Source organism: Manduca sexta, chromosome 11 (genome assembly GCF_014839805.1).
Source record: "Manduca sexta isolate Smith_Timp_Sample1 chromosome 11, JHU_Msex_v1.0, whole genome shotgun sequence".
NCBI lineage: Eukaryota > Metazoa > Arthropoda > Insecta > Lepidoptera > Sphingidae > Manduca > Manduca sexta.
The window spans coordinates 240,297-255,370 of record NC_051125.1 but is presented as its reverse complement, the minus strand read 5'-3'; the positions used below and the strand labels follow the sequence as shown (position 1 = coordinate 255,370).

General features: G+C 37.3%; 1 protein-coding gene across 1 annotated transcript in view; it reads left to right on the top strand.

The window, feature by feature from the left end:
- LOC115445809 (MAGUK p55 subfamily member 5) overlaps positions 1–15,074 on the top strand; it is a 140,923-nt gene that overhangs the window by 56,673 nt on the left and 69,176 nt on the right. Inside the window, 2 exon segments of the mRNA XM_030172253.2 lie at positions 7,190–7,305; positions 12,839–13,491. Of these exon segments, the coding sequence (XP_030028113.2) occupies positions 7,190–7,305; positions 12,839–13,491 (769 nt within the window).

The window sequence follows — 15,074 nt, the reverse complement described above, 5'->3', positions numbered from 1 at the left end:
GTGTGTACAAGGTCATTTATATATTGCATTTAAATGACCCTGTAGATACTAATACTTTGCAAAATTAAAAAAAAATACAAATTTTTGAGTAATGTTGTTAGTGACTGCAATAAAAGAAACGAATATATTTATTTTGATTTTGGGACATTATACTCAATAAATCTTGACTTAAAACAAACAGGTATAAATGATATTTAAATTCCTCCAGATTATGTACTGTAATGAATCATAGCGGATGTTTTGTCTTAATGTTCGTGAGAATCTTTAGCTATTCTATGATGTAAATGATGCGCATTTGATTTTTTATCAAGTTTAAGATGATCCAAAAATAGGCAATTCAATGTAGCTTGGAGGTTATTACATAGCTTACTCAGTTTTGCTTTGAATCACCTACGTAGATTGAATGGCTCAATTGTGTGCATAATTTTCAGTACCTAATAATTCTTATTATAATTACCACAAATGCTTCGTATCGTTTGTAAATTTTATTTATTATTCTCATATCATTTGCGATCTTCACAAACATTCTACTTTTCGTGTTAGATTAAGGTGATGAAGGGTCCATATAACTTGATTCCTACCAGCTTCCCTTTCGTAATTTATGAAAAATATAATTAACATAACAACGATTGGCAGACCCCATAATGCATATTCGTAATTATAATATGTTGTGTAGTGTTCTCTTTCGGAAAATTGCACCCTTCACCCCTGATGGATCGGCGTAATATTAGCTATTAAGAAATATTACGTCTACTATACACTAAATAACAAAAGTGCAATGGAGTTTTTTTTGCGTTACAAGAAAAAGTCAATCGATACTTTAATATTGCGAATGATAGTAATGGAGCCAAAGATGGACACCAATAGACGGCAATAGTTCGTAATTACCGGAACATAATATGCTCTATTGGTTTGAGAGGGTGGCAGGGAGCCAACCAGAACCCCCGGCGACCTGAACAATAGCCATTAAAGAATTAGGGTGATTTAATATTATTAGGGTTCTTATGTCTTCCTCCGGAAGACTTAAAATGCATTGGTCTTTGAGAGGCAAAAATTATAATCTGAATTGGTGTATTGGGTATACTTATCTAATCTTTAACAATAGCCATTTTTATTCATCTATTACTTAGGGTTTTGTCTTTAAAAACCCAAATCTTTTAACCTTACAAATATTAGTGATACCAAACTATAGTTAATAAGGTATATTTTATTGGTATTTGCTAAAACTTTAACACTAAGTTCCGCCACTAATTTTACTTTGTTTAAAGTTCTAAAGAATTCACAAAGAATACACCGATCCTTTGTGTTATGTAACAAATGCTTTTTATCTATGTTTAGATAAATCCCCTAATTTGTTATAGATAACATCTCTAACGCCACTGATTTTATCTTAATCGCCCCTATGGGGTTTCCAGATTTGGAACAGCTAAGACTTTGTTTGATAGATCTTAATGACCCATGACATCATGTGGCATTTGCATTGTGGACAGTTGTAATGGAAGGATGAATATATATTGAGAGGTGTAGTCGGTTTCGGGTTCTTTATTATACTGCACTCATTATACAAACTTAATACTATACATTACATGATTTAAATACTAAATACACACACTACATATTGCTGGGTTAAAAGTAGTCTTTAGCATTAATATTTAGCTAGACCGATATCGTGATAAAGGCGGCAAAAAGTCGACCGTTTCGATAGATGGATCTGAAAATCTTACGGTGTGCTCTGCGTTTAATAGTGCTCGTCCAATGTCTGATAATGTGATGTGTTAATCGAGATTAGAATTTAAAATCATGGCCGAAATAGCGACCTTTACTTATAAGCCGATTATCAGGCGAAATGGATTATTCTTAATTTGAACTAATCGTGATTGTAAGAAAAAAGATAGAAACAAGTTTATTTGTTGGAATAAAATTAAAAACACAAAATCTTACATAACATAAACAATTATTGGACCAACAAAAGGCCTCCTATTCAGCTAGTTACTGCAATACCACCTTTGCAATACTGCAGCGATGGTTTTCAATGATTTGTACTAGTTACACCTCTGCCTTTCCTTACGATTAGGGCGTGAACTTCCATAAGTATAAATAGCTGAGCTATAAATCATCATTAATTAGTATTCGTGCAATAGAATAATGCGAGTGCCAAACATCATGCGGTTTATGTCCCTCCTTGCTGGAGGTCGCAATAAAGAGGGCTGGATAGCTCAGTATAATCATCCGCTTTGTTTGACAATATTCTGAAGGGAATAAATGTACGAATTAAGTATGGCGCACACTAAGAGTTGCAAGGCTATGCGATCAAATACGTCAATTATTTAGTATTGACTAACAACTTGTTCGTTGTGATCACTGCAAAATTTATTAATATTTACAAATTATAGGTAGTTAACATAGTGTTTAGTGGGTGGAATCGACTCTATTGCTTTCAGAAATTTCAAAATCTTTAATAATTACGTTTAAAGTAATATTCTTCTTCACTCGCTTTGTACAACAGAACTACGGTATGGTTGATAAAATTGCATTTTCACACGAATACTAAAATATAATTAATAACTTTAGAATGTGTTTTCTCCACATTTCATATTCCACACAATTTTTTATTTTTATTTTCAATATAAATTGTCTTTGTTTATATAAGCTAATTTAATTAAGTAATGATTAAATATTATCATGTACCTTGACTTATCATAAGTGCAACTATGTTCGCCTACGTGATGAATAAAGCATTTTATTTTTTTATTTTTATTTTTAAATGTATCTTCTGCTGCATTTAAAAATAAAAATAAGCCAAATAGACCAGCTCCTATTTCATAAACATAGTTAATTACATACCTCTGAATACAAACCAACATTAGCTTGATTATGTATATAAAACCCTCCATAATTGCAAAGTTAAGTCAAAACCTATGAGACGAAGGATAAAATATTTTCCACATAGCATTGCGTCGCATTGCTCAGTGTGACTCTGCTTGGCACTGATCCATTCCATATCATTAATGGAGGGAAATTGGTTTTCCGATTATCATCGCGATAATGTCGGTCTGTGTGTGGAATATATTACCTTAATCAGTTACATGCGACCGAGATTCGGCCCTTAAGTGCGTTATGGACGGGATTGTATGATTGCTAGCTTTCATTTAAAGGAAGCTATGCAAGTGGGCATGGGAAAAGTAGTCTACAGCTCTCAGAGATAAAGCTTGCTATTGCTTATGCATGTAACGTTACGACTTTGCACACGTCGAATTCAAACGCAACCGAAATACGTAGTAAACACGTTGCAGTTCATCATCATCATCAGTCGCAGGATGTCCACTGCTGAACATGGGCCTCCTCCAAAGATTTCCAGATCGACCTATTGTAAGCGGCCCGCATCCAGCGACCTCCTGCGAATTTTATGAAGTCATCTGTCCATCTCAATGCAGTTAAAGTCAATATAATATGTATAGATTATTTTCAAAATCAAAACTTGCTTGTACGTGATATTAGTAGAGTCGGCGACAGGCCCCATCGTTTATTGCGTTTTACCCGCTATAGTACCCTCAGCAGGCATTTATGCAGCATCATATAGTATTTATAGTGAGTAAGTTAACATTTACGTATTTCTCGATACGTCAAAAAAACAAATTCGTTCTGCCATGCATTTTATGTTTACCATTACCATGGTTACGCGATTTACTATTCCAACTTTACACGCGCGCAATATCAAGCTGTCGTAGTTTACTTCCAAATATGCTTATGAGGCGCTGATCATATTGAAACCATACAAATATGTATAATAATAATGTCAGCTTTGTATTATATACTGTCCCACTGCTAGGTCCGCACCCAGTCTCCTCTACTACTGAGAAGGTTTAGGCCTTAGTCCACCACGTTGGCCTAATGCGGGTTGGTAGACTTCACATACCTTCGAAATTATTGACTGCCTTGGTGGCGTACTTGTAATGCAGGCGCGGTACGACAGCGCTCTGAGGTCCTCGGTTCGAATCCCGGGTCGGGCATAGTGATATTTGGGTTTTTCTGCTCAGTATCAGCCCGGAGTCTGGAATTTGTGCCCGATATGGCGATAAGCTCGCCCCCTATCACAACATGGGACGGAACACACTTGGCGAAAAGTGGGTGCCCTGGTTGCGCCTCTGCATACCCCTTCGGGGATAAAATGCGTGATGTTATGTATGTATGTATGTATGGCGATAAGCTCGCCCCCTATCACAACATGGGACGGAACACACTTGGCGAAAAGTGGGTGCCCTGGTTGCGCCTCTGCATACCCCTTCGGGGATAAATGCGTGATGTTGTGTGTGTGTGTGTGTGTGTGAAGTTATTATGGAGAATTTCTCAGGTACGCAGGTTTTTCTTCACCGTTAAAGCAAACGATAACTCACAAAAAATACAGTCATAACTTTAGAAAAGTTTTATACAACTGCTTGTACAAATATTTACTTTATCGAAATCATTATTTTAACTATAAGATAAGGCGTTAATTTGCGCTCAGGGTACACGTTACTAATGTTGGGCAATTCACGTTATCCACCGCACCTTTCTCGCATTACCCAGATCAGTTATAAGCAAAACCTACATCCAAAAGTATTTACAAGATTTTGATAACGGCAGATATTTGCATACAAAGTGTTAGATAGGGTTGTAAGGAAATCCGGAACCCGATATGGGTCACGGCGATCCGGCGCCGTTTTCCGGTACAAACGTTTACCGGTTTTTTTTTATTATTTCCTATGTAGAGAAATGATCACGCCTTCTAAAACCCGCGATGTTTATGTTTCGAAAAGGTTAAATTCTAATTGTGTGATAATAATATTTCTTCATTTTACAATTCGTCGGTCCCTACGTAAAGTATCGAATCTGCAACATTGCATTTTGCAGATGCAATACTTTACGTAGGTACCGTGGAATAAACATCGCTTGTTTAGTGTTAATTACCGTGGCGATAATCACTTCGATCCTTATCGTCTTAAATAAATGCAGTTCATTTTAATAACGACTGTTTAAATATCGACAGTCCCTACGCAAAGTATTGAATCTTCAAAATGCATTTCGCAGATTCGATACTATACGTAGGGACCGTCGAATTATTTAGTTCAAGACCAATCGTAGCCATTTTTGTCGTGTCTTCCACTAATAAGAGTATAGTTATCTTTAAATGATATAGGTGTAGGCTATATTTTACCCTAGAAATGGAACTTAATTCGGGGGAAGTCGCGATCTAACGCAAGTTTGTAATAAGTGACAGTTTTTCGTAACAAACTGGGTATACCGCTATCAGTACTTCTTACCGCGAACGGAGTTATAACTGTTGCAGTTTGTAACTGTTTGAGAATTCTATAGAAAATGTGTACAAACGGCGACCTGACATTTATATGTCTGCTGTATTTCTACTCTGTAGTCTTGAATTGAGTCAGTGCAGTGGACGTAACGCATCAGACAATTTTCCAGATATCTGGTAACAAGATATTATACGCAATATTGTACCTAATTAATATTTACCATAATTTTTGTGGATTTAAATAATTAACGCTTTAAAGAAGAAAGGTAATAGCTTTCAGAGACAAGAGTAATAATGTAGATAAATATAAATGATGATATTTAAATTTATCTACCAGAAGAGTAGACAATAATCGTATTTATAGCAGTTTTTGAGGGAAAAATAGGTTTTGTTTAGTACATTTGTCCGGTCGAACGAGCAACAATGACCTAAGCCATTCAGCCGTAAAAATAAAACTCAAATCAAATATGGAACGATAAAACTACGTTTTGAAATGGTCAAAACGAATATATTTTTTGTTTGTTAGTTATGGACGATTAGTTAGAATTATTTTGATCATTTCGGCGTAGTATTTAATGGTTCATATCCTGTGTTGAATTGTTTTACTTATATGGTATTGGTTTATACATATTTTTATTAAGGTCATTGTACTTTTGGTCAGTTCATTGCCAATTTTCTTACGTTTGAAACGGAAGCTATATTGCAAACAAAAATTATGCAATAATGAACTCTGTGTCAGTGATCGTAAAATTGCGTTTTACTTTCTTTATAAATGCCGTGTTGACTATAAAACTGTTACTAGACAGGTGAATAAATATTAAAAGTTGTATGCACACTGTATTTAGCAACACATAGCATTGGAGAATGCTCGTTAGCTATAATTATTGTAGACAGAACGTAGAACACGTATCAAGAAAAACGCTTGCTGTAAAGTTATTTTCAAATAACTTATTATAATTACAGGAGAGAAAAACATTAATTCGATTAAAAAAACAATAAAAATGTCCATTGGTAATAGACCATAAACATATTGACAAATATGTCAAGTGTAGCATTACCATTAAGCAACCATCGCAAGGCCTAAACCCTCTCAGTAGTAGAGGAGGCCCGTGTGGGATAGTATTTAATACAAGGCTCATATTATTATTATTATAAACATCGCAATGTGCGACAGCCTTTAGTCTCCCGAGACGTTCGGGACGCATCGCTGCCCCCGACCTACCACTGTCCGTCTGTCCGTCCTCCATTCATATAGAAACGGATGCGTTTCCTTCACGCACATGATTATATTACCTTATATGTCCCACATTAAAATTGTTGACGATGTGTTTCGTATCCGCTGACGAATTATATCTGTTTACACGGTAAAAAAAGTTGAAAATTATTTATAATATTCGTTTGTAATTTTGGGGTTATTTGTATAATAATCTTTGATTAGGTACGAAGCTCGATATGGCAACCCACGTGGATTCACCATCAAGAAATTAACAAAAAATAATTTGTTATTTGTCAAAATGATTTCTTATGTTCACACTAATGTTAGATATTGAAATAAAACTATTTTTAGGATTTTTTCGCGGTTTTTATATTAAGTTTATTTTTCTCCCCACGTTTCGGAGACTTACAACCTTTAAGATCACGGTGAACATTGGTCGTCAAAAAGTCAAAGTTACGACATCTACCTACATTTTATAAAAATAAAGAATTTTTTTTAGCTGTTGACGTCCGATCTCCACTGAATTAGCTCACAGTGTCATGAAATTCAGAGCTTTAATAAAAAATCCGAAAAATATATATATTTTTTATTGTTATTTGTCACGTCTGCGCTTTATTTCTATATACTAATGTTAAACTACATTAGTTAATTCTTATCTCTAACTAGATTGCATAACGTTCCAGGCCCCGCATGCGGTCCGGCTCCAGCATCGTGGTGGTGGGCGCTGACGAGGAGAAGTGTCCGCCGCCGGATGACGACAAAGACATGCTCACTATGCTCTCGCTCACCTCCGACACCGGTCAGTATTGGGTTCTATTCTTATAAACAATTTGGGTAGTCAAAAAGCCTAAGTCCATATTCTAGGCCAAGCAACATTTTTTAAGGGATTTTTTGTTGCTTTGAATGACGTCACGAGCTTGCCGTTCGCCTGATGGTAAGCGATACAACCGCCCATGAATAAAAGAATCGTCATGCAACACATATAATTACAAAGTATTGTTTGATATTCCACTGCGCTCGCCATCGTGAGACATGAGATGTTAAGTCTGATTCCAGTAGCTACACTGGCTACAATGTCCTTTACCGGAACACAACAGAGACTAAACCCTGTTGCTTAGCGGCAGAAATAGACATTGCTACCTACTCAGGCGGTCTCTAACATATGAGAGACCTAGCACCAGTGAAGGGTTCTATCATAACTTGCTCGGGACTCTATCTTGTGTTATTCTGGAAGTAAGTTGCGCACTCCATATTAGCAGAATAAAGGTAGTTGTAGACATACTTCTCCGTGTTATTATAAGAATTGACTGGTAGAGAACGCCTATGGCATTAAGTCCGCTTGTATAATTTTGTATAATAATAATAATAACATCAGCCCTGTATTATATACTTGCCCACTACTGAGCACGGGCCTCCTCTACTACTGAGAGGGATTAGGCCTTAGTCCACCACGCTGGCCTAGTGCGGTTTGGTAGACTTCACACACCTTCGAAATTCCTATAGAGAACTTCTCAGATGTGCAGATTTCCTCACGATGTTTTCTTTCACCGTTAAAGCGAACGATAAATCCACAAAGAATACACACATGATTTAAAAAAAGTCAGAGGTGTGTGCCCTTGGGTTTTGAACCTGCGGACATTCGTCTTGGCAGTCCGTTCCACACCCAACTAGGCTATCGCCGCTTACATACTTTTGTATATGAAGTGCTAAATAAATTAATTAATAAATTCTCTTAAACTATGATATACACATACATATATGATTTCACAGCTTAAAACATGTTATAATGAAATTAACAATTCACTGTGCTTACTATAAACTTTATATAAAATATTCACATATAACGCATCCGATGCTTTATAGTATAAAGCATCGGATGCGTTATATGTGAATATTTTTAAATTTTAAATTAACCAGCGTATTTTCTATCCTGCCTTTTCTATCAGCAACCTGTTGTAAAGTACTTTGCTAATAAATCTACCGGCACCGTCATGCTTGTATTCCCGGGGGGAAAGTAGAGGTGGAACGGCTGCACCCACGTTTCTAAACGGTGTTCACGCTTTGTAATTTGATGAGAGAAATGTCTGTTAATACCTGCCCTGTATCTATTATGTTATAACAGGCCTTATTGCTGAGTCTGGATAATCTCGTGTACAGTGAGAAAATCCAGAAGGGAATCCTAGGATTCGAACCTAAGACCTTCCGATCTGCAGTACTGTGCTGTTTGGCTCTACCTATATCAACCAAGCATTATTATTATTTTCAACTTTTGCAACAGTGCCGATGTATTGCAATGACGAAGAGTCAATATATCTTGATTCTTGAGGGCTTCCCTTTTGTAACTTATGTAAAATCATATTAGTAGTACCTATGTGTTATACATACATACATAGTATCACACCTCTATCCCATAGGGGTAGACAGAGACTTTGGATTGCCACTTTGCACGATTCTGGCATACTTCTCGCGCTTCCTCCACCTTCATTAATCTGTTCATGCATTTCCGCTGGTTCCAGGTACTTTTGACCTGGCCTTTACTGAGAATTTCAGATATCTGACATTCGAAGGTTCGGTGCCGTCTTATGTGTTATGTAGGGTTCTTTTTCGGTAGAAGACGCTCTTCTCCACTGATGTACTGTTATGTTCCGATTTTAAGTACATTATAGCCAGCGTAATTACTGGGCATTATGAGGCCTAACATCTTATGTCGCATTGACGAGCGCCGTGGCCACGCAGCACTTTGTAATACAATTTCTGTTTGATGTTGGTACTGTTTATGGGCGGTCAAAAAAAAGTCGTCTTGTCAAAAAAAAACTTCCTTTATTCACCTTACATTATAAAAACACCCCGCTAATATCTCTAGCAGAAGACTCCTAAGTCTGTAATCTGTAGGTAGTAATAAAACCTAATCTAATTGCACAAATCGTTATTTCCACGTTCATAAAACTAACAATGAAAGGAGTTACCTCACGCGACCTGACCTTCAACAAACAATAGAACAAAAAGTTAGGAAGAACCATCCGAAATATTCCTATAATTAAATTCTATTTGGATTTTTACTTGCGTGTTTGCTTAATTATGTAGCGTGGTTCTGTGTACTGAGCTCTTTAAGATCATAATGCATGCTTTATTAGTACGGAAAAATGCCGGTATTTATAAATGTGTATTAAAAGCAGGTCGATCGTTTGTTAAATTTAACACGAAATATTTTACTCCCATAACATGAATTAAAATATATTGACTGATCATAACATTACTGACTAAAAATTTACCCTCTTATCATAGCCGTTATTTATATAAGGACGGAGCATTGCTGTGATAACAAGTCTGTTTCTCAGTGCTGACGGCATGGCAGCCTTCGCAATGCGTAGGCATAGGGCGGTTGTGATTGGCTAATATTGAGATACAATTTTAATCTAGTTGGCTGTCAGATAAACAAAGCTGAACAAATAGCAAGCTGACAGATAAACAGAGCTGAGAAACAGACTTGTTATCACAGCAATGCTCCGTCCTTAGATAAATAACGTCTATGAATAAGGAGGTTAGTATATTGCAGAGATCGAACCCAGAGCCCCTCGTATTCGGTTCATCTCAACCCGCGCCATAAAGATTGTTTTAATATATTATTGGTCTTTACCAAAAGAGCTCAAGGTAAAAATTTCACCATTACAGATAAAAATAACATTGGAAATGGATGCAAGTGAATGCCATGCGGGCTATAAACATTATTCCTCCATCATTAGAAAGTTATACGGAAAAACTATTTATATTTTATGTTGTGTAGATGGTCTGATATTTTTCTCTTCCTCTTTAACGTAATGTGCTGAAGAACTTGAATGACTTTTCGGTAAATAGGAAAGAAAGCAGTTACGTGAAACGCATACATAATCGTGCCTTTTTATCCCTGAAGGGGTAGGCAGAGTCGCAACTGGTGTACCCACTTTCTGCCGTGTGTATCCCGTCCCATGATGCGATACGGGGTGGGGGAGAGCATACGGTCTATGGCATAGCAATATCGAGGACAAATTTCAGACTCCAGGCTAATACTGAGTAGAAAAAAACAAAATGACTCCCCGACTCGGGATCGAACCCAAGACCTCGCACAGCAGGCGTACCGTAATACAACTACGCCAGCTAAGCAGTTACATAAAAGTGATAAATATATACACCCAACACATATTTATGACTATTAACACAAAAGATATGTATCGTTGATCTATGAATGAGTTTCGGTCCGCGCTCGTCGCCTGAGAGATCAGATAACAATCTTCACTATTCACTCAAAATTCCTGCAATATTATAAAAGGACCTTTTAGCCAGAATATACATAGTATGTTTGTATAATTCTCTTTGACAGTATGAAAAAGCGAGTACCTAAATAAGTCACTTTAATATGATACAAAATTAACCATCTACTTAAATTCTATTGCTATGCAGATTACTGGGTTATATTGCAATCCCAAGAAATAGTTTCTGCTGAACATTATTTGATAGAAAATATCCTAGCAGAAAGTGTTTCTTCCGTTCCGTTCATTTTAACTTCCCTGGAATATACGTCATAAGTTCCAGGCTTGATGCCGGCCATCTCATTAATAACGTAGTGGAAACACGTGATTATGTGCTAATTATGTCTGACCCGATGACTTCGTATAGCTGATATTCATTTGATGTAATTAGTGTCTGTAGGGATCTTTATGCGATGTAATGTTTGTAGAATTATTCGTTATCATTCAATTAATCACCGCTTTGCTATATTAGTAAGTTTTAACAAATAGCAGTTTCATTATCAACCTTGTATTATATACTGTCCCACTGCTGGGCACGGGCCTCCTCTACTACTGAGAGTGATTAGGCCTTAGTTCACCACGCTGGCCTAGTGCGGATTAGTAGACTTCACATACCCTCAAAATTCCTATTGAGAACTTCTCAGGTAGTTCCCAAATAGCAGTTTGACCGGCGTTAATGAACTATTTTTAGATAATAAAGCGTATAGGTCATAATCTAAATTAGGTTTTCCCATGTCAGGCGGCAAATCATTTACGCTTTGTCTGAAATTAATGTCTGCGAATATCTTTCTATAACATATAAAAGCTTGTCCTATTCCTCATTGGAGTCTTTAAAAACAGAACAATGATTTAACCAATTTATCTTTGAGACTACTACTATGTCGGCTTTCATTTGAATTAGCATAATGTTACATATCTTGCACGATATTTAGGCTAATCATAATCATAATTACTGGGGCATATTGATCTTTGAAATTAAGGGAAAAACATTTAAAGCAACTTTCCCTCGAAGAACTATTGTTAACGCCTATGTACATCAACAAGAATGTCATTGTCATAATGTTTTGATTTGAAATACAAGGGAACTGTGCATACATGATTTGGTACTTCAAATTGTTTGTACTTGGTTATGACGATGTAATAGTAGTAATGTATTTTAACGATTTTAACCTAGCTATGGTACGACAGTTTTGTTTAGTTCTGACGCCATGCAGCGGTAGCATTCGTTACAAATATTTACAATAGCATAGTAACGTAGTTTTTTAATAATTGCACGACAAAGTGACCCCTATTGCATCTAACGGTAAGTGGAGTGGGGTCGAATGTCGATTGACGAGAGATGATTACCTGTCAACAATCGACACAATTATGCCGTCCTGTTGGAGCCGGATATACAGTATACACAGGCTGATCCCGGAACGCGACACACTTACGTGGGCCGCTATGGCGGGTTTTAATACCTTGTGTACGGCGGTCGCTATATGGAAGGGTATAAAATATATCCTACCACCAGCAAAGCCAAAAAAATTTTTTGTGATCGAAAATGAAGTACTGTGTAATTATATACGCCACAAAATACATGTGTTCAGGGATTTTATTGTTTTAATCAGGGCTCTCCCTAAGACATTAATAGCATTTACAACACAGGCTAACAATCGTTACTAATTGAGAAGATAATTGCAGCAAAACAAGTGCAATATATCGTCTATTGTGTAACTTTTTTTCCATAATTCCGACGTGGCATTGTAGTAGCCATGTTTATCATGTTTTGTCGTAATTAGATGTCCCGTTACAGCTAGGAACCCTGCATATAACATAATAGTCTGTAAAAAATACACGACATTGTACGGTTTTCGCTGTAGCGTAGGCTAGGTAGATTGGGATAAGAACAGACACAAAAAACTGTGCTGTACTGCCCAGTGTCAGCTTTTTGCTGTCTTTTTTAGAATAGTGAAATAGTCGGAGACATCATATAAACCATTCCACTTTTTTTAATCTACACATTTATATTCCATAATCATAATGTTCATTCTCTATTGTTTCCAGGTCCCCACCGCGAGATGGCGGTGGACGTTCCGGACAGCTTCATCGCGAGAAACAAAACGCCGCCACGCTACCCGCCGCCGCGCCCGCCGCAGGTACGCCTCCGGACTTGCAGGGACGAGGAGCCGCTCCTCTCCTCCGGCGGCTCCGGCACCAGCTTCGGCAGCAAGCAGAGCACCGTGCTGCACAGCATCGACGTCTCTGGGCCCAGCTCCGATGGCTCCGGCAGCTTCAAGAACAATAGCACCATAGAGATGCTCTCCTTACCGCAAAGCTCTGACGGATCAGGAGCGAGTTTCGGCAGCAAGAAGAGCAAAGGATCGTCTGAGACAGCCAAGTGCGGAGACTCGGAGAGGTCGGAATCCGTGGCCTCGAACGCCCATAGCATCAGCGATCATAAAATCCAACTGTTGATATCAAACGGGGAAGACTCTTTACTTGACTGCAGGGAGGGAGTGACGTATTCAGCTCGGACTGATTCTGTCCTGATCCGGGAAGCGGTGTACGCGTCGTACAAGCTGCCTCCGGGGTTCGACACCACCCCGGTGCTGCTCGGCCGGGAGGTGGCGGTCGACGTGCCCGACACCTTTGTCCAAATCGTCAAAACCACGCCCAAGTACCCCGGTACCGTGGACAGAAAGAGCGTCGCGTTCCAGGTAACGGGCACATCTGCGCATGCGTCTCATTGGGGGTGGAAGTTGTCGCCTTTAGTTGATATTGTCTAATAATTATAATATTTAGTCAAATATTTGTTCTAATTGATATTAGTGGTCAAAATTTAATGTGAAGCAAGTATGGCACTATTTAGATAATATAATAATACTGACCATACAAAAAAATTAGCATCTTAAATTCAATATTGCTGAGTATTCAACTAAAGGTGAACAATTTAGAATTAACACTACATTTACTAACAATCATAGTAGGAACTACTAACACACTAACAGGAACCGGTGTAGAAAACGGTGTAAGTACATTTGAAGCTTTTTTTAATTAACATTTATTATTCATTTCACATTTATATACATGTACAGATCTCATCAATAAATTGAACTTCTGCATACATTGACTACGAACTGCGATGTGGGACTTAATTACTAAATAACCAAAATATTGACTATATTAATAAGCGAACGACGACACGCGTAGGATTATGGCGTACTTAAAAGTAAACTTCTGGCTATAAACAAAATAATAACAGATAGAACTTTCAGTAGAAAAAACTGTCTGATACTACAATCATAATGTTGAAAATCCAGATATCTCATAATTGTCAGTAGTTTCACTGACGACAATATTTTTTATACTATGATTTTGTAAACTACAGATTTATAAATATAATAATAATAATGCCAGTCCTGCATTATATACTATCCCAGTGCTGGACAAGGGCCGCCTCTACTACTCAGAGGGATTAGGCCTTAAGTTACCACGCTGGCCTAGTGCGGATTGGCAAACTTCATATACCCTCAAAATTCTTATGGAGATCTTGTTAGGTAAGCAGCTCTCCTCACGATGTTTTCTTTCACCGTTAAAGCAAACGATAATTCACAGAGAGCACAAACATAACTTGAGAAACGTCAGAGGCACGTGTCCTTGGTTTTGAAACTGCAGACTTCGTCTCATCAATCCGCTCCACTCCGAACTAGGCTATCGCTGCTTTAGGTATAGAGAGAGACCTATATTACTATTTCATTGATACGACTTGAATGTATATTAATACACTCAAGGGCGTTCTTTAGCTACTGTTTTATTGCCAATAATTAATTCGTCACGCGCCTGATAAGATAGACGGGAGTTCTTATCACATTTTTATATAGTCACGTTCAGGTGATTTCGTCTTTACGGTGACTAATGTGGTTAAATACAAGATTATTAGCAGTGAATATTGTTAAAATTAAACTATTGATGTCGCTTTTGTCACTAATGATATAAAGAATATTCACTAGCATTGTATTAGACATGTAGATAAATATCTACCATTCTGTAGTAAATGCGTGAATCTGTTATATCTTACATACAATACATGGTGGCGGATGTTAGAAAGGCAAAATTCACTCAGCTTAGAGTGATTGTTCGTTTATCTACATTGCTTAGAATTGACTTCGAATGGAATTAATAGCTGTAAATGATTTATAGTAAGAATTATAAATTCGACGTCAGGTGATAGTGTCATCGTATTAGTAGTAAATACTATATAAACCAAAGAAACCAATGACGTATTCTGTGGTTGCAAATG